This window comes from Drosophila eugracilis, unplaced genomic scaffold (genome assembly GCF_018153835.1).
Source record: "Drosophila eugracilis isolate 14026-0451.02 unplaced genomic scaffold, ASM1815383v1 contig_2088, whole genome shotgun sequence".
In the NCBI taxonomy this organism is placed as follows: Eukaryota; Metazoa; Arthropoda; class Insecta; order Diptera; family Drosophilidae; genus Drosophila; species Drosophila eugracilis.
Window position 1 is genome coordinate 7,969,797 of NW_024572964.1, and position 26,075 is coordinate 7,995,871.

A 26,075-nucleotide genomic window follows, 5' to 3' on the forward strand; every position below is an offset into this window, starting at 1 on the left:
GATGGCAGAGCAGAGATAGTGAATTAATTTACTGGAGAAGTTGAATGCCCTTTGGCTTGCTCCAGCTGCTGCTGATGATGGTTATGTCTGGAGCTGGCTAATAAATAAACTAAAATGATTTAGAACCCGACTAGAGAGCTAGCATTAAGTTTGGAGTGGTGTCATTAAGCTGTAGAAGTCGCACAAATTTTAAATGTAAATTTTTTGAGATAAACTAGTTCTGCGTTGGCCCACGGGCCAACACCACCGGAAATATGCGAATGGCGGCGGTTCATTTGTTCATCTGCCGAGCTCCCTATTGAAAATCGAATGAGAAAAAAAAAAAAACAACTGCAGGCGGAAGTGCCTGAAGCTATAGCCAAGTGTTATAATTACACACAAAAGAAGACCAAACCGAACCGAAAGCAAAGTCAAGCGATCAAATATAAATATCAGTTGATGAGTTCGATGTTGAAGTGACCTGGCTTCTGGCGGCGATCACAATGATGATCTCTTCACGTATTAATGAACTCAATAAATGCGTATTTAGATGGTTGATGGTAACTGTAATGAAATGAACTTAACCGAACCCATAACAATTGCTTCCGGCTATTTTGGGCACCGTGACCTTGTCCGTTTTTGGCCAAATTCGAAAGTTCAGTGCTCCAATGTATGGCCCATCTCCATCTGCTGTTAAAGACATACACGAGCACATCTTGAACTTTCAAATTGAACCGCAACAGAACACCCATCATCATCATGACATTAGGAAGCCACTAAGCATACGAGTTCCTCTATAAAAACCAGAAAATAAACAAGCAACGGCTTCAGAATCGATTCACGAATCGCCATATGCGGATGCAAAATCCACAAAATCAGCCAGAACAAATTGTTAGTGCGACAGAAAAGTGATCAAATTGGAGAACAAACAAGTTTTCGATTTCTTAAAACAAATCAGAAGCAATCAATTAAAGAAAAGAAAAAGTTTAAATTAAAGGGAATCAAAGTGGTGAATAAATTATGCAAAAATACAAGAAGTTCTTAACAGAAAGTTGAAATATTTATAAATTAGCCAAGACGCGTGCCCACAAAATCTTGTCTCGTGACGCGTTCGGTTTTGTACTATTATTTCGGAACTTCAAAAAAACTGGTCGCTAAGCCCGACCTTGACACTCACTTTTCTAAACAATCAACTCGGATCCGAGACCATTTTTTGGTCTCTGCTTGCTTTTTTTTGGCCAGCATCTCGTCTTCTTTCTCGGCCGCTTTACAAACCGCCTGTCAGTCTTCCGCCGGACCGGAGATGGAACGCACGGATCGCGTCCGCTGAACAGTGACTTATTTATATATACATATATATATTTTCCAAAAACCTAGCCAAAGCTAATACCTCCAACTAAAAGCTCTTACCTAATCGGTACAAGTGCAAGCGTGCAAACAATAAAACAAACAAAAAGCCAAACAAAAGTGCATAAAAAACGAAACATACAAAAACGTGTGCCCGTCCATGCAACTGCATATTTTAATACATAATTAGCCAAAGATCGTGGAAGCATCTCAGTGGAAGTGCATATAGTATATTCATATATATATATATATCTGGCTAAAATGTGGCAGGGAATCGTGTGGAGCTTGACTTTCTGCCTCGTCGGATTGGCTGGTTTCGGCCTCGCCAACAATCTCGCCGGCTACGAAGGGTAATCATCAGTGGCTACTCGCATTAATTATATTTTACAATGTTACCAAAAAGTTTTAAAACAGAAAAAAAAACATGTATATATACACGTAATACCCATCAATCAAGCGGCTCTTTAGGGCAAGTCATTAATTTAATTTTTTCGGTCAGTGTTTAAAGAGTTTCTAGCTTCCGAACAGGTTTTTGCATCAGGTTTGTTTTAGTAGCTTGGGCTAGCGAGGACGACCATTTATTTCGTCCTGAATCAGTCCAAAGGCTCCGATAAACACAGAAGCATACATTATAATGCAATCCAGCATATTGAAATCGTTCTGTTTGGATCGGTAGCAGAGATAGGGTATCGCCAGTATGGAGACCAGCCAAAAGAAGCGATAGTACTCGAAGAAAAAGTCGGATATATCCTGAAGTAAACGCAGCATTTTCCAGGTTATTGTGGGTGATTTTTGAGTAAATATGTCTGATAAAAGAAGCTAGGATTACTAGAGCAAAAATATGTGGTTGATATATAGTTTGTATTTAACTTTAATTTTAATTAGGAGGTACGTTCATCAGGACTTTTGTCAACATTTTTCATATAATTGAGATTAAACAGTAAAATGTCTACCAAATTTATATATCTTTGAGATTTACATTTATCATGAAAATTTAATCACTTTAATATATACAGATATCATTTTTAAATTTTATTAGTTTAATTAAGTTGAAATAAAAACTAAATTGATTTAATTAAGCCATTGTTTCTTTGTGCGAGAAAAATATGAAATAACTTGAAGATTCTCCAGTGCACTTGGCTTAAAGTCTTAAGATATGCAAACATCTTAAAGCCGCATCTAATCTTAGGATAAACAAAGCTTTTATTTAACTTAAATATTTCCTTTATACAGTTGACCGAGTACATGGTCGTTTTGGCCGTGATTAGAAGCCGTCATAATAGGCAACGTTAAACGTTTTGTCGTTTGGTCAATGGCCAACAGTTGTACATTCAACGCAATTATACCATTGATAATTTGTACAATTTGTAATTGCCAAGCGATCGTAGTGCGAAATGTTTGCCAAACATGCCACGCCCCTTCGGGTCTGTCACGGCCCATGTGGCGTATGAGTGATGGATGAGAGCTTTTGTGGTTGCAGAATTGCAATTCCATATCTAAATTATAAGCTTACTTTCGATCAATACCAGACAGATGTTTCATTTCCTAACCTTTTTTAAGTTCAAAAATATTAAGATAGGCATGAAGAGTGATATAAACATTTTCACAAGGTCGAATTTCGATGGACAATAGGCTTTGATTTGGTTAAAAATGCGGTTGGGAAAATTTTGAAGAAATACTTACTTAAAAGATGAAAAATGAGCATCACTGGCCAACAGCAGGGGGCAGTCTTATTAAGTTATCATCTCACGTGATTAGCATTTGTTTGGTATATAATACCATATTAAATGCACATCCCCCACTCCCCTGCCACCCACACAATGCGAGTCTTAAGACTTGTTGCTTCATTATATTTTCTGTTTTCCGTCGGTCTCTGTGTGTGTGTGTGTGTTCCTTTTCGTTTTCCGTTGTGGAATTTCAAGAGATGATAAATTGGCCACCGATTCGTGCGAGGTGGCAAAGAGCCAACAAACAGCGGCCAGCAGTCGCTTTGCATAAATTTATGAATCAACAACTCATTTTGACGCCAGGCTAGCGAGGGCGAGCCATAAATTAATTTGTTGTCCAATTAGTTTGAGACATGTGGAGCAATCATCGGGATTTCCCTTAGCTAGATTATGATTATCTCTTTTGGGGTATCAATTAATTATCTACCGCTAATAAGCATATCACACTTTTTAGTTAGTTTTGCTAGCAAAAAGTGCCAAAATGTTTTTGCTGTTAGATTAATTAAATGCCTGTCAACTGAATGCTAATATGTATTTGTCCAAACATCACATATCTTTACAATGAATTAATTAACACATATCTAAAAAAACAATAGATACCCCCCAACCTTGACATACTAACTGGAAATTATGGCTTTTAAACTGTTTATCGTACAAACTTTATCTTATTAAATTTTGGTAAACAAGCGTAAACATATATTAAAAACGTTTTTGTTTAAGATAAATTATAACTCTTTTTTCAAAGAGTTTCTTTGTGTATAAAAAATGTTATTAAATTTATTAAAAATTTTCTTAAAAATGTATATTTTAGCTACACTAAATACACAGTCCAACATGGCGATGAGAACGCGTTCCGCTACATGGTCGACCTGCAGACGAATGATGCGGAGTTGGACTTTTGGCTGCTGACCAGAAACTCCTCCGTGCTGACAGTTAGTCCTAAAAGGAAGTCCCAGTTCGAGGCACGCCTGTCAAGTCTGGGAGTCAGCTATGAGATGCAGCCGCTGATGGAACTGATGGCTGCCCTCCAAGCAAATAGTTCTTATGCCGAGGATAGCTACGATGGGGAATACGAAGAGTGTCAGCAGGAGGATTGCTCAGAGGCAGAGCAACCACGTCGTAGGACCCGTCGTCAGGCTCGCGGCTTCTTCTCGCACTATCCACGTTACCATGAGGTTCTGAGCTTCATGAGCGGACTGGCCTCCAGATATCCACAGTACTGTCGCTACGAATCTCTGGGTCGTTCCAATGAGGGACGTCATATTGCTGCTCTCTCCATTTCCCTAAACAATCGGGTACGTCATCGTCGAGTGGCCTACATCCAGGCAGCCACCCATGGAAGGGAGTGGATCACCACACAGACGGTTCTCTACTTGGCCTACGAACTGCTGACCAATCTGAGGGCGTTTACGAGGGTCCTACAGGATGTGGAGATCTTTCTGGTGCCACTTGTCAATCCCGATGGCTATGAATACACCCACACCACGGTAAGTGATCAAAGATAAAAAAACATGTGTCGAAAACAACTGGCTCATTTATCTTATATACACTTTTAATAACCATAAGAAACTGAGAGGAAACTCATAAATTATTTTCGCGGAAAGTGACACTTTGAAAGTGTTTCATCTGTCAGGGGATTTAGAAATAAATTTGAAATATTTTTAGACATGTTAAGTACTTATATGATTGACTGTTAAGCATAGTGAGTTAGTAAATTATATTATCTATTAAAAATATTTAATCAAAATTTACTTACTACAGGATCGTTTCTGGCGCAAGAACCGTCATCGTTACGCTGGTCATGCCTGCTCCGGTGTGGATATCAATCGTAACTTTGGTAACCATTGGAACTACCAGGGAGCCAGCCAAAACGTAAGCCACCTATTGACCCCGACATTGACCTTCGCCATTGACCCACGATATCACTGAATTTGTTTTCATCCAAATTGACAGCTCTGCTCGGAGGTTTACTCGGGTACAGCGCCCAATTCGGAGCCAGAGACCTCGGCCGTGGTGCGATATCTGGAATTCAATCGAAACCGTGTGAAACTCAGCCTGGATGTTCACTCATTTGGCAAATTCATTTTTTATCCCTACGGCTATGCGAAGTGAGTATGAAGGGAAGGGAAGGGGTGTCGGAAAGTGCAGTCTCCCTGATTTCCATGTTTCATGTTTCATGTCCGAAAATCCTCGACTGTGGCTGAAGGCCCGGCCAGCGGGTGGCCCAGAAAGAAATTCAATTTACTTTTCAATTATTTGCTAAAAGCAATTAAATCCGAAAATTTCTGCCACTGCATCCATTTAATTCTTTTTTTTGTTACACTGTTCGAAAAATATAGAAGTTTTGAGTTTCTAACTTTTGAAAATCTTTGATTTTTTCTGACTTATTAACAAAATTCTTGTCAAATTTTTAAGATTTTCTTTTTTTGTAAATCCGTTTAATCATGAAAAACATAGTTTTTTAAATCCTCTTTAAGTTCTTTAATCTTAAAATATCTTTATTATTTGTAAATTAGTTTTATTCTTATTTAATCTAATATTTAATATTTTTTCTCTCTGCTCAGAAACACCGTCCCACCCACCGTAGGAACTCTGCGTTCGGTGGCTCTGAGGGCCGCCAACCAGATCGGCAGATACCGCGGCACCCGCTACACCACCGGAACCTCGGCCTCCATATTGTACGAGGCCTCCGGCAGTTTGGACGACTTTGCCTATGGCAACCTGGGAATTCCACTGTCCTACACGCTCGAGCTGCCCGGTGATGAGTTCCACGTGCCCGCCCACGACATCATCCACGTCTGCAAGGAGACATTCGCCGGCTTCATCGAGTTCATCCGGCATGTCAGCCTCTACTAGTAAACTTTCCTAAACTTTTTAAGCAACTGAATTTATTGTTTGTTAAAATTAAAATAATTAGTGACCTCGTTGTTAAGCATTAAAGTGAAGAATTTTGAACAAAAAATGTTCATTAAAATATTTTATGTTTTTTTTAACTTATGGGAAAAGAAAATTCGTTGGATTGGAAACCGATTTTCCGGTTAATGAAAGTTTGTGCTGCAAAAAAGCAGAAAAATAAAGTTAATAAAATATTGACCTAGTTTTTTGTGGTTTCATATCTTTGATTGAATTTCTTTTTGTTTTTTATATTTTAAACATAAATGGGAAACAGATTTCCCCAATTAATAGTTATCATCAGGTCTTAATTTTATTTTCGTGAACGGGAACTAGTTTCCTTAAAAACATTTACCGAACCCTGAGAGCCAGCCTGGCATATATCATAAACGGAAGCATATAAACGATCCAACTTTTTGGTATCGTAAGCAGGCGGCAGCGTCTCCAATAAAGTGATAAAAACGGGTAATGCGATTAGCCACCAACACCTGTTTAAGCCCAGTTAATATCGGACTTTTGGACAATGATGTCTTCAACGCTCTTGGGTTTACTCACTCTACTGCTTATTCAGTTCTTGGTAACTTTTGCCTGGCAGGATTTCAAGGACTATAAGGTGTATGACCTAAAGCTTCGATAATCTTATAAGAAAGTGGTCAGTGGAAAATCCAATTTGGGATTTTCTAGGACCAAATCGGAATGATGGGTCCCGTAAGGTGATGATACCACATCAAGAAGTTGATAATTTAGTTGCAACTTTAAAAAAACATCAATTGGAATATAAAGTTACGATCGAAGATATGTCACCATTGGTGCACGCCCAGCGAGCTGTTCAACTACCCCACATCGATGCCCTGGCTGCTTTCTATACCCACTCGGAAATTAATGATTACCTGGATAGTCTTCCTGAAATATTTCACAAGAGAGTTCAGGTGAAGCTATTTGGCTGGAGCTATGAAAGGCGACCCCTTAAGGTCTTAACCATTACAAATGGAGATGGAAAGCGGAATAAGCCAGTGATCCTCATAGATGGATGCCAGGGAATGGATATCCCCATCGATGGTCCTCTATATCATCCAGCAGCTATTGGATAACTATGATGAAAACCAGGAGCTATTGGAGGATTATGACTGGGTTATCATGCCAGTGGTTAATGCAGATGGTTATGAGTACACGCATACGGATTCTCGTTACTGGCGAAAGACTCGCCAACCCACTAGCAATCCCGAATGTGTAGGCACCGATATCAATCGGAATTTTGGTTATGAATGGGGCCACGATGAGGGTTCCTCTTCAGATCCCTGCGAGGATATTTATCGCGGCGAGCGACCATTTGATCAACCAGAGTCGCAGGTTTTGCGAGATGTGATGCTTCATTATAGGGGTAGACTTAACTTTTATTTATCACTTCATTCGTATGGAAACTATATGCTTCTGCCTTGGGGTTATACCAGGTAGGTTTTAAGATATATGCATGTCTGTATGTACATATACATATATAGTATAGAATAACATAAAAACTAACAAACAAACTATTTTTTTAGTAATTGATTGAAAACTAGACTTAAGTAGTCAAGGAAACCATTTACCTTACTACTAGTTATAGTCTAGTTACTAGTTATCTTTTTACGTACTTTTTAACTTCTTGAGTTAGACAACTAAAATAGTATAATAAATTAAGTTAGCCTTGTAACAGATAGCGTAGTAATTTATAGAAGACAATCTTCTACAGAAAAGACAGACTATCTGGACAGAAAGTAATCTATGTATGTATAAACTGACAGCTATTAGTCAGCTAGCCATCTAGGAAAAACCGAGTCGCTTTTATTTTTTTTCCTTCTAAAAGAATGAACTTAAGATCTGATTTAGAATCTGTGGTAGGACAAGTAATAATAATAATTAGCACTAGGTATACATAGGTTTAAGACCCGCTGCAAGATAAATTAAGAAACAACTTAACTGTAAATATTATCCATATATACTGTCATTTCGTTCTATCATGTAAGTTAGCTTTAAGAGATCGTTTTGTATGTATATGTCCATCTCGCTCACAAACAAGCGAGCGAGGATGAACAAGAATTGAAAAGACATTTGGTTTAAACTTAAAAACTTATTTCAGTGAATTTCCGGATCACTACCAGGACATGATGTCTGTAGCAGATGCTGGCGCCATGGCCACCGTTCACTCTACAAATGGGATATATAGCTACGGAAGCACCTACTATGTGCTATATCCGACATCTGGCGATACTACAGACTTTGCTTTGGGAGTTGTAAACGCCAATGTGGCCATGACAATGGGAGTTGCCGGCTGCTGGTTCCTTGGGTTTCAATCCCTGGATTTCCCACATCGAGCGATTGGTCACGGAAAGTTGGGTGGGAGTGCGGGCCATGGCCGCGGAGGTGATAAGGCGCTATCGGGGCTTAATCGGGCTGTAAATAAAGAGACATTAGCGTCGAATTGCGCCAGCTCTGATTTGCGGGTGACCCGTGCGGGAGTTTTGGAGTGGTTTTGATTATTTATTGATCCATTTGCCGATTAGATATGTGGCCGTATGACTTTGTCTGGCTATTTAAGTGGCACGGAGCAGCCACGCGGTTGCTTAGTCTGTGCGAAGATGAAGTTCTCCCTGGGTTTGCTAGTGCTCTTCTTGGGCGCCGCTCTTGTGGCTGCCGATCAGGATTACGAGGGGTAAGGAATGGAATCGGATTGGAACTGCATCTGAAAATAGTTTCTTAAAATGTTACAATAACTTACATGATTTTACAAATCTAAAACCATTTTCAGTTACCAAATTTATGAGGTGATTCCCTCCAATGCCGACCAGGCTCAAAAGTTACATCAGCTCAGCCTGCAGGGATTTGATTTCATCGGCGAGAGCCGCCTGTTGGGACATCCTTCCCGAGTGATTGTGAGTCCTCAACAGCAAGAACAGTTCCAGCAATTGGTTGATGGTGAGAAGATCACACATAGTCTGGTGAATTCCAATCTGGGTGCTTCTATTGCCGAGGAGTTTGCCCAGCGGCAGATGCAGCGTCTCATGAATCCCATCACTGGCAAGGGTCGTCTGAGCACAGAGCGGTACTACACCCACGAGGAGATCATCAACTATATCGATGATCTGGCCGTGCGTTTCCCCAGTCGAGTCTTCGTTAGGACCGTTGGTTGGTCCTACGAGAAGAGAGTCCTGAAGACCATCACCATCACGAATGGCGATGGCAAGGCCAACAAGAAGCTGATCTTCATGGATGGTGGCTTCCATGCTAGGGAATGGATTTCCCCAGCGGCCGTTCTGTATGTCATCGATCAGTTGGTGGAGCAGTTCGAGGAGAATGCTTATCTTCTGAAGGATTACGATTGGGTTATCCTTCCTCTGGTCAATGCCGATGGTTATGAGCACACCCAGACCGGAACTCTGGCCCGCATGTGGCGCAAAACGCGTCAGCCGTATGTTTATGCTGGACAGACATGCTATGGAGCTGATCCCAACAGGAACTTTGACTTCCACTGGAATGAGGAGGGTGCCTCCTCCAACCCATGCGCGGATACCTATGCCGGCCCAACTGCCTTCTCCGAACCGGAGACGATCGTCGTCCGGGATCTGATGCACTCGCTGGCGGACAGGGGCATTATGTATCTTACCCTCCACTCCTACGGCAACTATCTGCTGTATCCTTGGGGATGGACTTCGTAAGTTTATGGGGTTAATCATTTTTTATAAGATATATTGATATATTTTTATGATTCCATAGCGACTTGCCCGACAACTGGGAAGACCTTGATGCAGTAGCCAGCACTGGAGCTAAGGCTATCGAAGACGCCACTGGTACGATTTACACCTACGGATCCTCCACCAATGTCCTGTACATTGCTGCTGGAGCAAGTGATGATTATGGTTACTATGCCGGTTTCAATGTGTCCATCACCATGGAGTTGCCAGGAGCTGGCAGCATTGGCTTCAATCCTCCAGTTACCAGGATCGATGAGTTCGTCACCGAAACCTGGATTGGTATCCGTGCCATGGCCGAGAAACTGATCGAGATGTACTAAAAAGGGTCATAAACTTGCAATAAATTGTCATTGGAAGTACTTCTTCTTCTTCTTATTTTTTATTTAAACAAAATCAGTTTTATTTGATTAGAAGTAGAAGTAATGCTTATCAAGAGTTGTTATAAAGTTAAACCGTTGGAGGTTAGTAAATAGCACTTCAGTTTTACGATTTGCGGTAATCACTTTAAGATGTGTAAGCATTGACATTTTGGTGATTATATAAAAGAAAATTAATCATTATAAAGTGAGAAAAATATTATATATACTTATTTTCATTCAACAGTTTTTTATAGGAATAAAAAATAACATTCAATCAAAAGCGAATAAAGTTCACTTAAACTTGAAGAGTTTTCGGGTGAAAACGCAATTGGGAACCGAACTGATAAATGCTTGTTATTATTATTATTGGCGGCAATCATTTCTCTTGATTTTACAACCATCTATATAGTTCGATTTGTTGATAACGATATAAGATTGTCGACCGAAGAAGTTTCTTCAAATAGCTTGGAATTCGTGTTGCTCAAATAGATTGCGACTTGGAAAGATGACAGTTTGGTGGCTTTTGCTGGCTCTCAGCAGCCTGAGTTTCTCTGCTGGTTTCCCAAAATCCAATAAATACGATGGGTAGGACATAAAAAGATCTTCTATAAAACTGAATTTTAACTTCTATATCTTTTGTAGTTACAAATTATACGAGGTCTCTGGAAAAGCTCGTTCGGGGGCATTTGCAGAGACATTCTCCGAGTTGGTCAAGAACGCGTATTACTACCAGCTATTCTCGGACTATAAAGGTGGCAGTTCAGCCAAGCTGATGGTCCATCCGGACGAACAGATTAACTTCGTTAAGCTGATGGAAGAGAATAATGTGGACTATGACATTCTCAATCGGAATGTGGGCCTCACTCTGAGTCGGCAATTCGAAACGAATCGCATGTTGCGCGAGAGCGTTCCGTACAATGGAAGGTTGGGCACGGAGAGATACTACACCCATGATGAAATCAACCAGTATTTGGAAGATCTGGCTAAGTCATATCCTCGACTGGTTTTCCTCAAAACTGTTGGCAAGAGTTACGAGGGACGTTGGCTGAAAACCATCACCATAACCAATGGAGATGCTAGGCGTAACAAGAACGTGATCCTCGTTGATGGCGGTTTCCATGCTCGCGAGTGGATCTCTCCAGCAGCTGCGATCCATCTAATCAATGAGCTTGTGGAGAATCTCGAGGATAATGCAGATCTTCTCCTGGACTTCGATTGGGTTATTCTACCCGTGGTTAATCCCGATGGTTATGAGTACACTCAGCTGTCAGCGGATACTCGACTATGGCGGAAGACTAGGAAGCCCAGCAGCGCCGATTGCATCGGAACCGATCCCAACCGGAATTTCGATTTCCATTGGAATGAGGAGGGTGCTTCGGAGGATCCTTGTGATAATACCTATGCCGGAGCGAAGGCTTTCTCGGAACCAGAGGCTTTAGTGGTTAGCGATCTTATCCATAGCTATGTGGATCGTGGACAAATGTACTTGACTCTGCATTCCTATGGCTCACTTATTTTGTACCCTTGGGGTTGGACAGCGTATGTATTATTACCTCCCTTTTAATCATCTCTAAATATATCCATAATAATTCCAGAGCTGTTCCTGACACTGAAGAGGACCTGCATGAGGTAGCTGCCGAAGGTCAGAAGGCAATTCAGGAGGCCACAGGCACTATTTATAAGATTGGACCATCAACGACCACTATCAATTATGCAGCTGCTGGGGCTAGTGATGATTATGCCTTTAATGCAGGTTTCCCAATTTCTTTCACCATGGAATTACCTTTTGGTGGCGAAGGATTTGATCCCCCGGCCTCGGACATCGATCATTTAGTGAAGGAGACCTGGGTGGGCATTGCTGCCATGGCACGAAAAGTAATACAAAAGTATCCCCTTGTTCAAAAGTAAATATTTTTTTAAAATTTTTCTAAATTTGAGCATTATGATTAAACTGATACAAGCATTTTTGTAAAGAAATCATTTTGTGGTTTGAATTTTTACTTTTAAGTTACTTACTTACCAAGAGTTTTCATTTGCTCTTTCTAGATAAAATTCCTACAGGGACTAATGGAACATTTAAAGATTTTTGTAATCAGTTGTTTATCAAACAGCTCTCTTGCTGCCCAATTTCGAAATATGTATTTTTGTTTTCTAATCTCGAGTTGCGTACGATGACGTCAATTCAAGATCAGAGGCTTAGGCATGTTCCTATGGAGAGGGGTCTTTAAGTACAAGTTTTCTGTCGTCTGCGATTGGTCGAGATTGTATTCTCCATGGAATATAAGGCAAATGACTGGCGTTCATGTTGAAAATCAGTGACTTTCCAGACTCTATATATATCTAGAAGTAAGTTTATAAACAGCCAGTCTGAGTTTTACTCTCCGCATGTCGTGTTCCTAGGTTAAAGATGCAGGCTTGGAAAATGTTTTGTGTTTTTGTTTTCATATTGATCTTAAATAAATCATTTGGGCTATTATCTGAATGTAATTACTTCGATACAATAGATATTACCAATGCCTTACTAGTGGAAAATGAATATGTGTATCAAGACATCTTTAAACCTGTCAATCAGACCGCAGAGTATGACTTCAAAGTACTGCTGAACGGAAGCAAAGTGAAAGTGAAACCTCATAGAAGAGCCTGTATCTGTAATCTGGAGAAATGTGTTCGGTTATGTTGCCCCCTCAATAATATATTACCCAATGATGAATGTAAAGATGAGGTTAACGAATCTATCTTGTCAATTCTCATACCGCAAACGAATCCCAGAGAAGTGGTCATCGTAAGAGATTATCCGTGCGAAGAGCTTCCTGATCGCGGGCAGATATATTATAAGGTTTGTTTTTTGGTTTTCCCTGTGCCTTCCAGTCTGATTTTCAGTGATTTCTTTCTTAGACAGACACTTTTCAAATTCATTTCTACAAATTGAAAATCTTGAATTACGAAATTGAAATATTTAAGCATTCATTGATAGTTCAGCCGAAATTGCCACCAGCGGTGCGAGAGAGTGAGTAAATATAATAAATAGTTTTTGTCAAATTACAATAATAATTCAAAAATAATTTATCCTTTTTAGTCGCTGTTATTTCGCTGATATGCTATGTCCTAACTATAGCTGTTTATCTATATGTAAGGAAACTCCAGAATCTGGTTGGGAAGTGCTTTATATTTAGCTTACTCTGCATGTTTATGAAATGCCTAATATGGGTTCTGAATGCTTGGAATTTGTTAGATGGAGTTATTACTCTAGTTGGTAAGCCTTTATCCTAATTTAACTACCTTGTTTACCAATTCTGATAAATTTTTAATATTATTCAGGCTATTTGGATTACTTCTTCTGGATGGCTTCTTTTCTTTGGTTTTTTGTCCTAAACCATGTATTCTGGGACAGTTTTGGTAGCGACCAAGCTAAGCCACACCGTTTCAGTTTTCTGACCTACTTCATTTTTGTTTGGGACAATGCGGCTGTCCTCACTGTATTTTGTTATGTCATAAATTACTTTTGGGGTACCGAAATATTTCACAATACTCAGTATTTTATTCCAACCAAAATGCCAGCAATAATATTCTACTGCTATGGAACGATGTTAATTACGGGCATGATTAACTTGATTTTTAGTGTTCAGACGGGAAGGATTCTTAGAAAGAAAATGCTAGTTATGAATAAAGGGAACGTCCTGCACAAGTTCGCAATGTAAGGCTTTTATACTTCCGAATTTCATTGAAAAGAATCTTATTAACTTTTCATCTTGATCATAGAGACGTTATATGGCTGCGTTTATTTACGATCTTGGGAGTTACTTGGACCTTGGACTTAGTTCTTTGCATAATCCAGACTTTGGGTATTTGGCCACAGGTCTTTTGGTTGGCCGACTACTTCCATGCGGCCTTTGGAATACCCGTTTTTGTGCTGTTGGTACTTAAGGAAAGTACTCTTGAATGGCTTAAGGCGGAGTAAGTACTAAGTTTTTAAGTTACATTTTAAATTAAACTAATTTTTTGGTTGTTACAGGAGTCTGGATAAAAACAGGCAACGTCGACCCAGCTTCCAGATGGCAGAAGATTCTTGTTAAGTAAGAAAAAGAGAGAAATTTGTTTAATAAAAATCAGAAGTCTTATAAAAGGTGATTTCATTTCATTTTTTATATATTATTATATCAATTTACTCACAAAAATATGAGTTTTGAGTGGTTTGTTTCTAATAATTTCCATTTTTTTTATTTTTATATATTATATAATCAATTTAGTTGTTGAGCAACTAATTGCAATTTTAATTGCTGTAGAATAAATAAACCGGGGCAGTCCCATTTCCAAATTGTATTCCAAATTCAATTAAAAACCAAATCAACTCCGCTACAAAACCACGCCGCCGAATTGCCAGAAGTACAGCTTAACAACAAAAGCTTCGAGCTACAGCAGTTCTACCAAAATCTCCCAAAGGCGCATGCGCCACAAAATAACAGTAAAACGCATGCGAAACTGGAAGAACCAAAACAAAATAGAAACTGCTGATAAACCCGCCGCTGCTCATCCGTCAGTGACCAGTAGTTATGTTTTTTCATTTGTTTTTATGATTTAGTAACTGTTTTTTATGAAAAAGTTCTCTGATATAAGCTGAATATTATCAAGAAGAGTTTTACATTCTAGCAACATTTTAATTTAGGTTTTCCAAACTATAAGATAAGAAATCTTTTTCCTGGTATGCTGAACCTGTCGACTAACGGCCAACCCCCAAAAACTTCCACCAACATTTCTCCGACTTAAAACCATTTCTTCCAATTCAGCAATTAACCGTGATAATCTAGACCAGCACTTGAAATCCGTCGCACTTGATGAACTCAATTAATAGACCGCGATAAGTCCGTAGAATCCCGAGTCGAGTGCCCCGCCCAATTAGCCCAGTGTGTCAATGCCAGAACTAGAGTGATATGGCCCCCTCCCGATGGGACGCCCGCCTATCTGGCCAAGCATGAAGAGGCCAAGAACGGGAATAGAATTCCAAATTAGTTAGAAGACGTTGCGATTACGAAATATCGATGACGTTTATTGCACTCGCCTAGTACTTTTCGGCCACCTTCTGGGCCATGGCCTTGATGCCAACCCAGGTCTCAGAGACGAATCCCTCGATCTGGCTGGTGGTGGGATTGAAGCCAGTACCGCCAGCTGGCAGTTCCATGGTGATGGACACTGGGAAGTTGGCCACTCCGAAAGCGTAGTCATCGCTACCGCCAGCAGCGGCATACAGAACATTGGTGGAGCTACCCACGGTGTACTTTGTACCGGTGGCACTCTTGATGGCATCGGCTCCAGCCTGGGCAACCTCGTCGTTGTCGCGCCAGCTGGTGGGAAGGGCACTGCAAGGAGATTCAGTGGATTAGAAAGGAAAAGGGCATTAAAAGGAAGTACTTACGAGGTCCATCCCCAAGGATACAGCAGGTAGTTGCCATATGAGTGCAGGGTCAGGTAGAACTTGCCACGTCCGCTCAGGCTGAGCAGGAGATCGCGAATCAGCTGAGTCTCCGGCTCGGAGAAGGCAGTCTCACCCTTGAAGGTATCGGAGCAGGAGTAGCTGGAGGCACCAACCTCTCCCCAGTGGAAATCGAAGTTACGGTTGGCATCGGTTCCATAGCAGGCACTGCTGATTGGCTTCCTGGTCTTGCGCCACATACGGGTAGTAGTGTGACTGTATTCATAACCATCAGGATTCACCACTGGCAGGATGATCCAGTCGAAGTTCTTCAGCAGCTCAGAGTTGACAGCGAAGTTCTCCACCAGCTGGTAGATCACATACAAGGCTTCGGAGTGGGCGATCCATTCACGGGCATGGATGCCAGCATCCAGGAAGATCACATTCTTTCCAGTCTTGCCATCGCCATTGGTTATGGTAATGGTCTTGATATCACGGTTCTCATAAGACTTGCCAGCAACTTGGACGGTAACACGACTGGGATAGGCGGCAGCCAGTTCATCCAAGTAGGCATTGATCTCGGCATGGCGATGGAAGGCCTTGAAACTAATGCTGCGTCCAGCGGAACGCAGGTTCATCAATCTCTGGTTCTGGTTCTCCTCGTGCTCCTGACGCAGTGTCACTCCGAAATCCTCATTGACCACCAAGAAGTTCAGGTTGTACTTCTCCAGCAGGTGCTCGAATCCCTCCTGATCTTCGGGCTTCACCATGACGCGGCTTGGAGCGTCCAGGGAGCGGGGCAGATCAAAGAAGTCGTAATCCTCATTACCGGACATACGAAGAAGCACCTGCTTCTCGAAGGCATTGCGAGCAGTGACGTCGTAGATCTTGTAGCTAATGAAGTGATTAATTATTAATTAATTTTATTTTAATTTGTAATTTGAATATGTTAGTTTCACTTTATTGATTTCAGTGGTCTTAATCTTAAATAGTCACTAGAAAATTGCTGTCACTTCATTAGAAAACTATTCAGAGATGGCTAACTGCGCGTGGAGGCACTCCTCCGCCGGACTGCCTGATCACTCACCCATCGTAGCTGGTGGCTGCCAAGGCCACGCCGCTGAACAGCAGCACTACAGCGATTAGTTTCAACATTTTTTTCAGTTTAGTCAGCTCCGTTCCGTTGGGGCCCAGGGCTTCTAATGAGGCTCAAACCGTTGTATACTGGCTTTTATAGCCCACTGACGACTCACCGATCATTCACAAACCACCACCCACTTCTCGGAGTCTTATCAGAGGAGAACTCTATCAAAGGAAAAGAGCAGTTATCAGTACTATCAGTAGCCAAATGATGGGCGATGTTCGATTTGATTTGATTTGTTGTTGTGTCTTCGCCGAGCAATGGGGCAATTCTGGAGAAAATCTCTCTTAATTTATTGGCTTTGACAAGAGGGTGACAGACAGGTTCGTAGTAAAAGTTTTTCACTCGGACTCATGACTAGGGGCTTTAAGACTTCGTCTTGTGACGTTAATGGTTGGCAAACTAAGTGAATGAATGTTTACAACGCATTAAGTGGTTAATTTAATTTTTAAAATGAAATCTTAGAAAGGTAATAATAACGTAAGATACTTCTGTCTAATAAAGTAACACCGTTTGATGATAACAACTTATTTTAGCACTACAACTTACTTTCCTACTTAAACATATTTAGAATTTAGTTACTTTTAAATAACAAAACTAATTGCAGACAGTCCTAAATCATATTTATATTTGTCATCGTCCACAGATATCTGCTATTTTCGGTCGCCTTTCGAGCAAATCGTAAATTTGGTCTTCTGACTTTACGCAATCAACCTTTGATTTATAGGCTACTTCTAACCTTAGACTTTGTCGATTCTTGGAGTGTGCCAGCCCGCAGTCTCTATCTCTCTCTCTTAACTTTTTTTTTTTTGGTATTTGAATTTGTTTGCAAAACGTGGCTTTATCAGTTTGTTCTGTGCACTGCACCAAGAAAAAACTTTGCAGTTTTAAAACAATGAAGTCTATACGAGGCTGGCAAAAAATAAAACCAAAAACTAACCTGCATACGCAGAAAATAAAAAATAAAAGTAGAAAAAATCAAAAACAGAGAAACTAAAAACTCTGCTGCCGCGCACACAAAATATATTTGAAAATTTATTGCATTTCATGAGTTTTTCCATATTTGTCTGCATTTGTAGGCAGAGTTTTGGTCACAAAACTTTCGACTGCTGCTGCTGCTGCTACTGGAAAACCAAAAAAAAAAAGAAAAACAACGAGGAAGTTGCTTACTTAAAACTGACAATGAGCGCATGGAAATGACAAAAAACACTGCGGAAACTGTTGGCTCGTAATTTTGAATGGCCCATTGGAAGCGACAGCCAAAAAACCTCTCCCTCTAAGCCACATTCTGAAAATTTGGTACGTTCCCAGGGGATAATTGGGTATCTAAGGCTATAGATGAGAACAAAATTTTACTTAATATGCTTGGACTATTAAAACTTAAGATAAAAGAGATTTTTGTAAAAGAGAAACTACAAATTTTCCTCAATTAAACATGAAATTGAAAATGAACACTCCCAGAAGCGCATTAAGTATTCGACCTGTTGACAGGCATTTCCTGTACATATTGTATTTTTTGTGGACTGTATGTGACTGGCTGTAAAATTTTGGTATGAGTGAGTGTGTGATTGCTCGGCTGTATTTGTTTTCCTTTGTATTTACTTTTTTTTTCGTTTCAAAAAACTTTGGCCAAAGACTTCCAACTGCCTTTATTCGCCTGGACAAAGCGGCATTGTTTGTCACGCAGCCCATTTTAAAGGGAAATTATGCCAAATTATTCACTATTAAGCAAACTATTTGCTTAGTCAATGAGAGCTTTAAGTTCTTTAATTGAAATGAATGACTGAGATCGAGAGGGTTTCGAGTAAAGGCTTGTAAGTAGTTTTGGGGAATTCATTAGTCTGTCATTTGCATTAAAAACTTTTACATAGCGGATCTTTAATTTTCATTTTGCATAAATTACGATGACTAAGTCTGGCATGAACTTGCGGCTTTTATGGCTCTATTACAAAGGGGCAGGGCTGATTTCGGGGGGTGTTGAAAAGGCGTTGAGTGTCAAAAACTTGGCCACAAAGGGGTGACGGTAGCCGGAGGCTAGGGCGGGGGTTGGATTTTAATTAAAATTCATCTTCACATTTAATCAAATCATGGCAACCCCTTTGGCTGGCTGCCTTCGCCTTCGCCTGCCTCTGACATCGACACTGGCTTCTAATTAAGTGCGAAAAATCGTTAAATGTAAAATCAAATCGTGCAAAAAGTGCTCGTAATTGGTAGAAGCAGAACTTGGTTGGGTAGCAGTTTAACCGAAGTAAATTGTTGGCATTGTTTTGCGTTCAGATTAAGGCCATATCCAAGTTTGGGGTTGGGGTTAAGTGGGGGTGGCAGGTGTCAAATATTTACAATCCATTATGTACTCGTTGCCAGACCACCACCCCAACGTTGTGTTGGCCAATTTTCTTAATTGCCAGCCGGAAATCCACATTGAATACAATTTCCACTTAAATTTAGAGCTTAAACACGGCCCGAAGTTGTGCTTTGTTCGGCTGCTTAATCGCTCGTATAAAAGAGCGATTCGCCTTTCAATTGCCAGTTACTTGCCCGTTCGATCTGCCTCAAGATGAAACGACTTTTTGTGGTGCTCTGTTTGATCTTGCTGCTGCCACTTTTTCTGGCCGTAAATCCACCAGCAAATGTTCCTGCTGCAAGTCGGGGCAATGAGCCAAAGACGGTGCCTCCAAATGCTGCAAGGGTGGGATCTCGGACCCTGGAAAGTCTCAAGGGGTTGGGATAGGCAAAGCATGGATTATTTTAGAAGTTGATTTTTGATAAATTTTAAAATGTATAATAAAAGATTTATAGTTTAATCCTCTAAGCTGATGAAAATTCAAACAACTTAAGTTGTCTTTTATAGATTTTGTGCAAATGCTGGACTGACACTTCGAGTGTTTTCCCCCTTCGAGGACTTTGTTTTGCATATGACATAGATTGCAGGTCCTGACACTTTGCATACTTCTATGAATATTCCAAGGGGGTTTTCTGCGGCTTTTGCATATTTATACTGCCAGTGGCACCCAGTCCTACGACAACCGGAAAGAAGTTGCGGAATGAATAACCCCTTTCAAAACTGAACAAATCGGACCGGATTGTATTGCATCGTTCATTGACAGTCGTGGAGGTGATATTAATTGCCTGATGTTTTGTTATTGTTTTTTTATATCCGGTTTTCTTGACTTTATCAACTTCCCGGAGAGAGACTCTCCGTCTCGTTGGCAAAACTCAATTAGCTATTTTAAGCTCATTTGAAGGGGAAAATTTTATTTGGCAAATGTTGCTTTAATTAAGCCAAAGCACTCAGGTAAACCGAATGAAAGCAGAATCCGTAAAATCATTACAAATCAAGTGAGAATGTTTAGGGAGTCTTGAGACTATTACTTGCTCATTAATTATATATTTAGTTTATTAGTTTATTTAAATTTTAGTTACTTTTAGTATACTTTCACTTTGTGATCTTTCTTATCAATAAATAATATGATTAATCTATATAAAGTAAATGACAAACGGATAGATTTATTTTAATTCCTTAATCCTTAAGATCAAGAATATGTCTCTGTGGAAGCTATATACTCTACCAGAACCTGTTAAAAAACAGCGAAAAAGTACAATGGGTGAAAAAAGCCAGAAAAGAGGCTAAAATGAAAACAACCTGTGAATGGGAGAAAAAAAGCGACAAGAAAAACGAGAGAACGAGAGCAACCAAATGCCAAACAAACGGCACACGTCGTTCTGCTTTTCCCCTCCGCTCCCCTTGTCACAACGGCGCCTGCAACAAAGCCAAGTAAGTCGTATTAAATTTAATTGGATTTGAGTGTTTACCAGCGTCCCAAGCCGACGGCAAAGCCACAGGCAGCACCAACAATCAGCTAAACCTGCTGGCAAAAATGCGTTCCACTTTTGCTTTTTTTGTATTTGTACATTGGTAGAAAAAGTGTTTTAAAAATCTATTTATTTTGTTAAGAAATAAATATATTTTAATAAACTTTATTAAACAAATGAAACACCTTTAACAGATATTACTTTATTTTAGATTGATCTGATGTAAAGTAATTTATGTTTTAATGTTAAAAACTTTTCTGTGCATATTAACTGAGTATAATGAAATAAAAATACATGTAACTGTTTATGTATCTGCTTTAAATAGATTTTAAACAATTTGTTTTTCCTTTGTGTACTTGTGCGTGTTTCTGAGCTGCATTGTCGCTGGCATATATCCCTACATACATATATAGTATGTGTCTGTGTGTGGGTTGCTGAGTGGCTGCAAACATTTCCTGCATTTCGCAGGTAGCAAGCGGCTTAAGTTGGATTTTATAGACATACAGTCGTTGTGGAGAAACTCTCACACAGACACACACACACACACTGCCCCGAAGAAAGTGCAATAAAAAACTACAAATATTGCGTATACGCCCAGGAGCACGCGGCTGTTGCCAGCGCAACGCTTTCATTTGCAGGGAGCAAAAGACCAATTAGCGGGCTACATATATGTATATATATGTATAACTTTAACACACATAGACATCTGCAGCTGTATGGTGTCATCTGTTCAGATGCATAGCATACTTTCCGGTGGCCAGTGTCAGGATGAAGTTTTAGGTGGGTGCAAGTTTTAATTAATAAAAGGGTTTAGGTTTTATTATTTAAGCTTCATAGTACACAGTTAGTTATATTTCTATGTCTATTAATCTTTAAGTATACTATGAAGTTAGAGATTCTCAAAGAACATAAGGAAAGCTTCGTTATCATTTTGGATATCCCATTTTAAAGACATTTCCCTGCTATAAAACACAATCCTTAAACAGAATTTCTAGATTGAAAGGGTTAAATTTAATTATGGCATGCAGCTAATTCCCAGACACATTCGCTGGCTGGCTTCAAGAGCAGACCCGCCGTTGGCTGGCTTAAATGTTAGCATGCAAATATGATAAATCACCGCCATTATTGGGCCATCAATCAAAATTATGCGTCCCTTGTAGTCAGTGCTCTTCCCTTTGCCCTCTACTCTTCTCCATTCGCTGTTTGTGTGCCAAGTGTCTAATTGAATAACGAAGCGTGCAAATTGAGGCACCTCCCTGCCACGCCTCCTCTCCTTTCTGTCTAAGAGGAGGAAAAACCCAGAGTAGAGTGATTCAGGAGCCCGGCGGCAGTTAACAACACATCCGTAGAGATTTATAGAGACAGACAGCCAGCCAGCCGGGCAGACGAACGGCGGAGGGTGACACTTTCAATGTCTGCGGTTTGTCCCGCCGGCGGACTCACAGCTGGTCCTCCTCACGCCAGGAACTTGCTTGCGCCAACTCTTGCCTCAATCCCATATCCTCAATCCCGGATAGCTCACACATTAACATAGTTTTTTAGCATCAGGTATGCAAATGCCGCCGGAGTTTTGCCAGGTTGCACCCCAGTACTACTATCCACTTGGATATTCCCCACAATCCAATCCTTTAACCAGTCTGACAAGCCGCCGCAGCTGAGAATTTACTACACTGAAAGAAATGAGATGTATTTTTCAGATTTATCTTTCAATTTCTAGGAACTGTTTGGTTATATCTACTTTGTGGTAAGTAAAATGATAAATGATTTTAGTTTACAGAAGATATCCCTTTAAAGCTTAATTTAAGTTATTTTTCTGAGTGGAATATCCAAAGGTGATATCGCCGTAACAAGTTACACGTTGGTTTTTAATCCCCTTGCATTTGATTGTATGCAGTTGTTGCAAAAAGTAATTTAGTTCGGCAAGCGTCTTTCTCGCTCCTTTCCGTACTATCCTCCTTCCGTTCGTTGTCCTTTTCTTGCTCCTGTTTAATTTGCAGCATGTCAAAAAAGTAACTGTGAAAGTAACACTGGCTGTTGTTTGTGTCTTTGTGTGCATATAATTATTGCATTTCTCGCACGTTCCGGAAAACTACGTAGCCACTATATATACGAATATATATATCCTTCTGGATGGGACCCCGAGTCTGTTTGTTATGCAGTTGGCAAATGGCACATTTTCCGCTTTTCCCACTGCCTTTCATTATGCTCTGCTTCTTCGCTCTCTTTGTTTGGCTGTAAGTATTTTTTAATGATACATAAACTAAAAAGATACACACACTCGCTGGCTGTGCTGGCAACTCGTCTAAATTATTTACACATCCGTTTTGCATTTTCCGAGTGTGTTTGCACCACGCATGGCCTGCACTCGAAGCATTTCCACTTGGCATTTTCTTTTTTTATTTTTCCTTTCCTCCTCCTCCTCTTTTTTTCCTCTCTTTTTTGCCCCGCTTTTGGCCGCATTGTTGCCTCATTTGCAGCTCAACACTTTCTGTGTCATCGTGGTGGCTGTCTGTGGTGGGTGGTTTTCCGTTTGGTGGGTTAATGGGTGGTTGTGCCCCAAGCACTAACCTTCTTTTCCACAGTCAAATAATTAATGCGTTTCTACGCATTTGTCTTTGTGGGACATTGAGTGGGTTTTTAGATGAGTATAGATGAGGTCTAGATTATAAAAAAAGTTTAAGTTTTATTATTCCTTGCAGTTTTCCATATTTCTAGTCTCTACTTCCTCAATTAAACAATGCAATTTCCGCCTAAGCCAAAGCCTAAAACCAGATTTTCCTCACTCGATTAGAGTTTTTTCTTTCGACGAGTGCTTGACTAATTAAAACCGCAAACGAAGGGCAAAAATCCAAACCAAGCCAAAAATACAAACCAAAAAACGGAAAGAGAATGGCCCAGGGCTAAGGAACTTGGCCAAGAAGAACAAATTGTTTTCGCTGTCGTATTTCAACTGTTTTGGGTTCTAATCCTGTTCCTGTTTTCCTTTGGCCATTATTGTTGTTGTTTCAGCGGTTTGTTGCAGATAAAAATGCCAGGCAATTGTTACGTTAGGCGCACAAAACTAACTAACGGCCACACCAGCTCAGACAATGGCTTTAATTTAACTGTCGGAAGTGAGGAACAATGCAAAATACGAGTTGAACTTACAAGCAATTTGCCTTATGCACGGCGACCAGGGAAAGGGGCGAAAACGGAGTTTTGGCCTGGACTGGGCAACGCCCATTTCTCACTCAAACTGAAGACGACTGTTATATAGAGAAAATACAGTGAAAAGCGGTTAAATTAAATATATATTTATATATATTTGATGATTTTCATTTCTCAGATGAACTTTAAACGAGGGCAATCTTTGGTTTGCATTTCAAAGTCAAAATTTACATTTTTTGTTACTTTTTATAAAATGATGAAGTTTTATGATTTTTCCTCCTTTTGTATAAATATCTCTTGTTATTATACTTATCGTTTTCAATAGTTTTTACTGTACCTATATGCATTTTGTGCCCATAAATCTAAGCCAACAAAAACTTGGCTGAATCGCAGCTCCGTTGCACGCACAAGCGAAAATCTGAATGGGTGGGGGATTAGGAGCTGGCGTTGGCGGATCAGAAGGAGCTATAACTGCAGTTGTGCTGAGTTGCTTGTTGGCATTACTTTTTTTTCGCCATTCGAGTTTGCCTTTGGTATGTTCATTATTTTTATCTCTCTTGCAATGAATGCAAAACTACCAAACGAAACAAAAACAGCAACAAAACGGCAAACTAAGGACGCCGGAGCACGGACTGCGGACTACAGACCATGGACTATGGACTTTAGACTCTGGACTACAGACCCAGGATCAGGCACACAAATATGCAAAACAGTTGGAGGATTCATGGCGTTCAAAATCTAGGCGTAAAGTGTGAATAACGCGTGGAAAATGTGAATGAGCCGAAGGCGCTTTTCAGCTGGGAACCCAAAGAAAATCCCGTCAAGAGTGGGCAATGCAATCAGCGGAATTGTAATTTGGCCCCAAAAAGTGGGAAACTTCTAGCAGCGCAATTTGTGGTTTTTCCACTCCGAAGACAAAGAAGAAATGTAGTCATGAAAAAATGGAATCCTGGAAGTAAACAACTTCCGTTGGATAATGGAAAATGCCATGCGGATCGGTGCGTTTTAAGAATTTACACAGAGAAAATGTTAATTTTATTAAGTTATCAAATACTTACCTAAAATACATATAGCCTGGTGGTATGAAATACTCAAATCTCTTTTTTTTATAAATTTTGGCTATGTTTTCTTTTTTGTGTAATAATTTTACTCCTTTTAACCATCATCACAAAGATTTCCTTCATCCTCGATGGCAGCTATGTCATGTTAAATGCGCTGCAAAATTGCATTAACTACGCACGCTTGTCACTTTCTGATAAGGGAATTAAATTTTGTGGTTTTCCGCTGGCGGCAGCACACAAACCAAACTGAAGCCCTTTCCCTCGGCGTCCTTTCCCGCCAATCCCCATGATTTCCCTTCTGGCATTGGCCGTGTTTATGGCCAGCATGTCAGCGAAGCTGTCAACACTGAAAGCGAGACATGGCCATAGCCATCGTAGTCATCACCATCATCCTTCCCGTAGCCTGTGAATTCAATTTTCTCCTGGCTTGGCTTGGCTGGCTGGAACAAAAAGATTTTGTGGCATACTTTGCGGATGAGGTCCTTAAAGATTTTCAGGTCTTTGGAATAGAATTTTGGTAATAGAGTTGGGAACGGGAAATTTAAACAGTATTTAATCTTTATGTAAAAATATAAACTAAATATAACTATCTTCGACTATCTGAAATTATATATTAAGTCCATGGATCCTAACGTGTAGAGACAAATTTTCTAAAAATCCAACAATAGCAAACGCATCGAGGCCATCGGATGGCATTTACATGGCAATTGCAACAGCCGTACCAATTCCGATTTCCCGTCCGAACGGATTTACATAGAAACGCAATTGCGCAAGTTGGTCGCCGGTGAGTGGATAATTACCGCAGAACAGGCGCTATAGGAAAACCGCATCGTTCCGGCCTGTGGAAGTAAGTGGGCCATAAAGTAAACTTTTTCTTTTCCACACGCCGTCCGGAAAAGTTCTCCTTGTGCGGAATTAATGTGCATATGACACGCACAAATGTCAAAGGAAAAAGGGTGAGGAGGTACCACAAAAAAACTGAGATATAGTTGAGTCGGGGAAACCAAAGGATTCTTTACCGAAGGCTCTTTAAAAAAAGGCGTTGCTGCACTGCGCCAAAGTTTAATGATATTTTGATTAATTTGATTAATTGCTGTGGCTCATAAATCATCAAATTCAGTATGCGGTATATTATTGGTTCCATAAACACACACACACACACATACGTACACACGCGAAGAGACATCAAGGATTTCCCCCGAGCCTGACCCGAAGAAATCTGCTCGGTGGGACACCGCTTGACAAATGGCATTTTGTTGCCTTGGCATGCCGCTGAGCTTGGGCTAAATATTTTCGTAATTACATTTCCACGTCGAGTAATTAATTTTGTCTTGGCTTGGCTGGCTTTCCCTTTCCCATTTCCCATTCTCCTTCCCCAATTTCCCGATTTTCCCCTCCTCATTCTGTTGACATTTGCCATTATATGTTGCATACTTTTGCCCGCTTTTTGCTTTCCTCGAGTGTCACAGAGCCT

At 40.3% G+C, this 26,075-nt stretch overlaps 7 protein-coding genes and 1 long non-coding RNA gene across 8 annotated transcripts; 6 read left to right on the forward strand and 2 right to left on the reverse strand.

Annotated features, from left to right (window-relative positions):
• Nucleotides 1-1,435: 1,435 nt before the first annotated feature.
• LOC108102711 lies at nt 1,436-2,122 on the reverse strand. The gene is made up of 2 exons (XR_001772181.1): nt 1,723-2,122; nt 1,436-1,667 (listed from the first exon to the last, which is right to left on the reverse strand). It is a non-coding gene; the product is annotated as an uncharacterized LOC108102711 (long non-coding RNA).
• LOC108102710 (carboxypeptidase B) lies at nt 1,588-6,021 on the forward strand. Its single transcript, XM_017207851.2, has 5 exons — nt 1,588-1,676; nt 3,865-4,540; nt 4,815-4,925; nt 5,007-5,161; nt 5,618-6,021. The coding sequence occupies exons 1-5, from the start codon at nt 1,588-1,590 to the stop codon at nt 5,907-5,909; spliced, it is 1,323 nt and encodes a 440-aa protein (XP_017063340.1). The 3' UTR covers nt 5,910-6,021.
• A 640-nt stretch (nt 6,022-6,661) lies between these two features.
• Nucleotides 6,662-8,381, forward strand: LOC108102707 (carboxypeptidase B). The gene is given in 4 exon segments (XM_017207849.1): nt 6,662-6,975; nt 6,977-7,396; nt 8,062-8,242; nt 8,244-8,381. Coding segments are annotated over 4 exon segments (1,053 nt in total).
• A 155-nt stretch (nt 8,382-8,536) lies between these two features.
• Nucleotides 8,537-10,032, forward strand: LOC108102709 (carboxypeptidase B). Its single transcript, XM_017207850.1, has 3 exons — nt 8,537-8,634; nt 8,731-9,633; nt 9,696-10,032. The coding sequence occupies exons 1-3, from the start codon at nt 8,561-8,563 to the stop codon at nt 9,991-9,993; spliced, it is 1,275 nt and encodes a 424-aa protein (XP_017063339.1). The 5' UTR covers nt 8,537-8,560; the 3' UTR covers nt 9,994-10,032.
• A 502-nt stretch (nt 10,033-10,534) lies between these two features.
• LOC108102713 (carboxypeptidase B) lies at nt 10,535-12,009 on the forward strand. Its single transcript, XM_017207853.2, has 3 exons — nt 10,535-10,617; nt 10,675-11,571; nt 11,628-12,009. The coding sequence occupies exons 1-3, from the start codon at nt 10,538-10,540 to the stop codon at nt 11,938-11,940; spliced, it is 1,290 nt and encodes a 429-aa protein (XP_017063342.1). The 5' UTR covers nt 10,535-10,537; the 3' UTR covers nt 11,941-12,009.
• A 400-nt stretch (nt 12,010-12,409) lies between these two features.
• Nucleotides 12,410-14,129, forward strand: LOC108102718 (G-protein coupled receptor Mth). Its single transcript, XM_017207858.1, has 6 exons — nt 12,410-12,868; nt 12,928-13,039; nt 13,109-13,285; nt 13,351-13,726; nt 13,792-13,986; nt 14,045-14,129. Exons 1-6 carry the CDS (start codon nt 12,440-12,442, stop codon nt 14,103-14,105), a joined length of 1,350 nt encoding a protein of 449 aa, XP_017063347.1. The 5' UTR covers nt 12,410-12,439; the 3' UTR covers nt 14,106-14,129.
• Nucleotides 14,130-15,055: 926 nt separating this feature from the next.
• On the reverse strand, nt 15,056-16,647 carry LOC108102757 (carboxypeptidase B). The gene is made up of 3 exons (XM_017207916.2): nt 16,527-16,647; nt 15,443-16,333; nt 15,056-15,386 (listed from the first exon to the last, which is right to left on the reverse strand). The coding sequence occupies exons 1-3, from the start codon at nt 16,592-16,594 to the stop codon at nt 15,089-15,091; spliced, it is 1,257 nt and encodes a 418-aa protein (XP_017063405.1). The 5' UTR covers nt 16,595-16,647; the 3' UTR covers nt 15,056-15,088.
• A 2,490-nt stretch (nt 16,648-19,137) lies between these two features.
• On the forward strand, nt 19,138-19,392 carry LOC108102722. The gene has a single exon (XM_017207862.1). It carries the CDS (start codon nt 19,138-19,140, stop codon nt 19,309-19,311), a length of 174 nt encoding a protein of 57 aa, XP_017063351.1. The 3' UTR covers nt 19,312-19,392.
• Nucleotides 19,393-26,075: the final 6,683 nt, after the last annotated feature.

What these genes read in the sequence shown, in the direction of transcription:
- LOC108102709 (XM_017207850.1), top strand. Translation starts at nt 8,561, where the DNA reads ATGAAGTTCTCCCTGGGTTTGCTAGTGCTCTTCTTGGGCGCCGCTCTT. An exon ending in GCCGATCAGGATTACGAGGG is followed by an intron (nt 8,635 to 8,730) that starts GTAAGGAATGGA and finishes AACCATTTTCAG; the next exon opens with TTACCAAATTTATGAGGTGA. An exon ending in TATCCTTGGGGATGGACTTC is followed by an intron (nt 9,634 to 9,695) that starts GTAAGTTTATGG and finishes ATGATTCCATAG; the next exon opens with CGACTTGCCCGACAACTGGG.
- LOC108102710 (XM_017207851.2), top strand. Translation starts at nt 1,588, where the DNA reads ATGTGGCAGGGAATCGTGTGGAGCTTGACTTTCTGCCTCGTCGGATTG. An exon ending in ACCAGGGAGCCAGCCAAAAC is followed by an intron (nt 4,926 to 5,006) that starts GTAAGCCACCTA and finishes CCAAATTGACAG; the next exon opens with CTCTGCTCGGAGGTTTACTC. An exon ending in TATCCCTACGGCTATGCGAA is followed by an intron (nt 5,162 to 5,617) that starts GTGAGTATGAAG and finishes CTCTCTGCTCAG; the next exon opens with AAACACCGTCCCACCCACCG.
- LOC108102722 (XM_017207862.1), top strand. Translation starts at nt 19,138, where the DNA reads ATGAAACGACTTTTTGTGGTGCTCTGTTTGATCTTGCTGCTGCCACTT.
- LOC108102718 (XM_017207858.1), top strand. Translation starts at nt 12,440, where the DNA reads ATGCAGGCTTGGAAAATGTTTTGTGTTTTTGTTTTCATATTGATCTTA. An exon ending in GCGGGCAGATATATTATAAG is followed by an intron (nt 12,869 to 12,927) that starts GTTTGTTTTTTG and finishes TTTCTTTCTTAG; the next exon opens with ACAGACACTTTTCAAATTCA. An exon ending in GTCCTGCACAAGTTCGCAAT is followed by an intron (nt 13,727 to 13,791) that starts GTAAGGCTTTTA and finishes TCTTGATCATAG; the next exon opens with AGACGTTATATGGCTGCGTT.
- LOC108102757 (XM_017207916.2), bottom strand. Translation starts at nt 16,594, where the DNA reads ATGTTGAAACTAATCGCTGTAGTGCTGCTGTTCAGCGGCGTGGCCTTG. An exon ending in GCAGCCACCAGCTACGATGG is followed by an intron (nt 16,334 to 16,526) that starts GTGAGTGATCAG and finishes TCACTTCATTAG; the next exon opens with CTACAAGATCTACGACGTCA. An exon ending in TATCCTTGGGGATGGACCTC is followed by an intron (nt 15,387 to 15,442) that starts GTAAGTACTTCC and finishes ATCTCCTTGCAG; the next exon opens with TGCCCTTCCCACCAGCTGGC.
- LOC108102713 (XM_017207853.2), top strand. Translation starts at nt 10,538, where the DNA reads ATGACAGTTTGGTGGCTTTTGCTGGCTCTCAGCAGCCTGAGTTTCTCT. An exon ending in AAATCCAATAAATACGATGG is followed by an intron (nt 10,618 to 10,674) that starts GTAGGACATAAA and finishes TATCTTTTGTAG; the next exon opens with TTACAAATTATACGAGGTCT. An exon ending in TACCCTTGGGGTTGGACAGC is followed by an intron (nt 11,572 to 11,627) that starts GTATGTATTATT and finishes TAATAATTCCAG; the next exon opens with AGCTGTTCCTGACACTGAAG.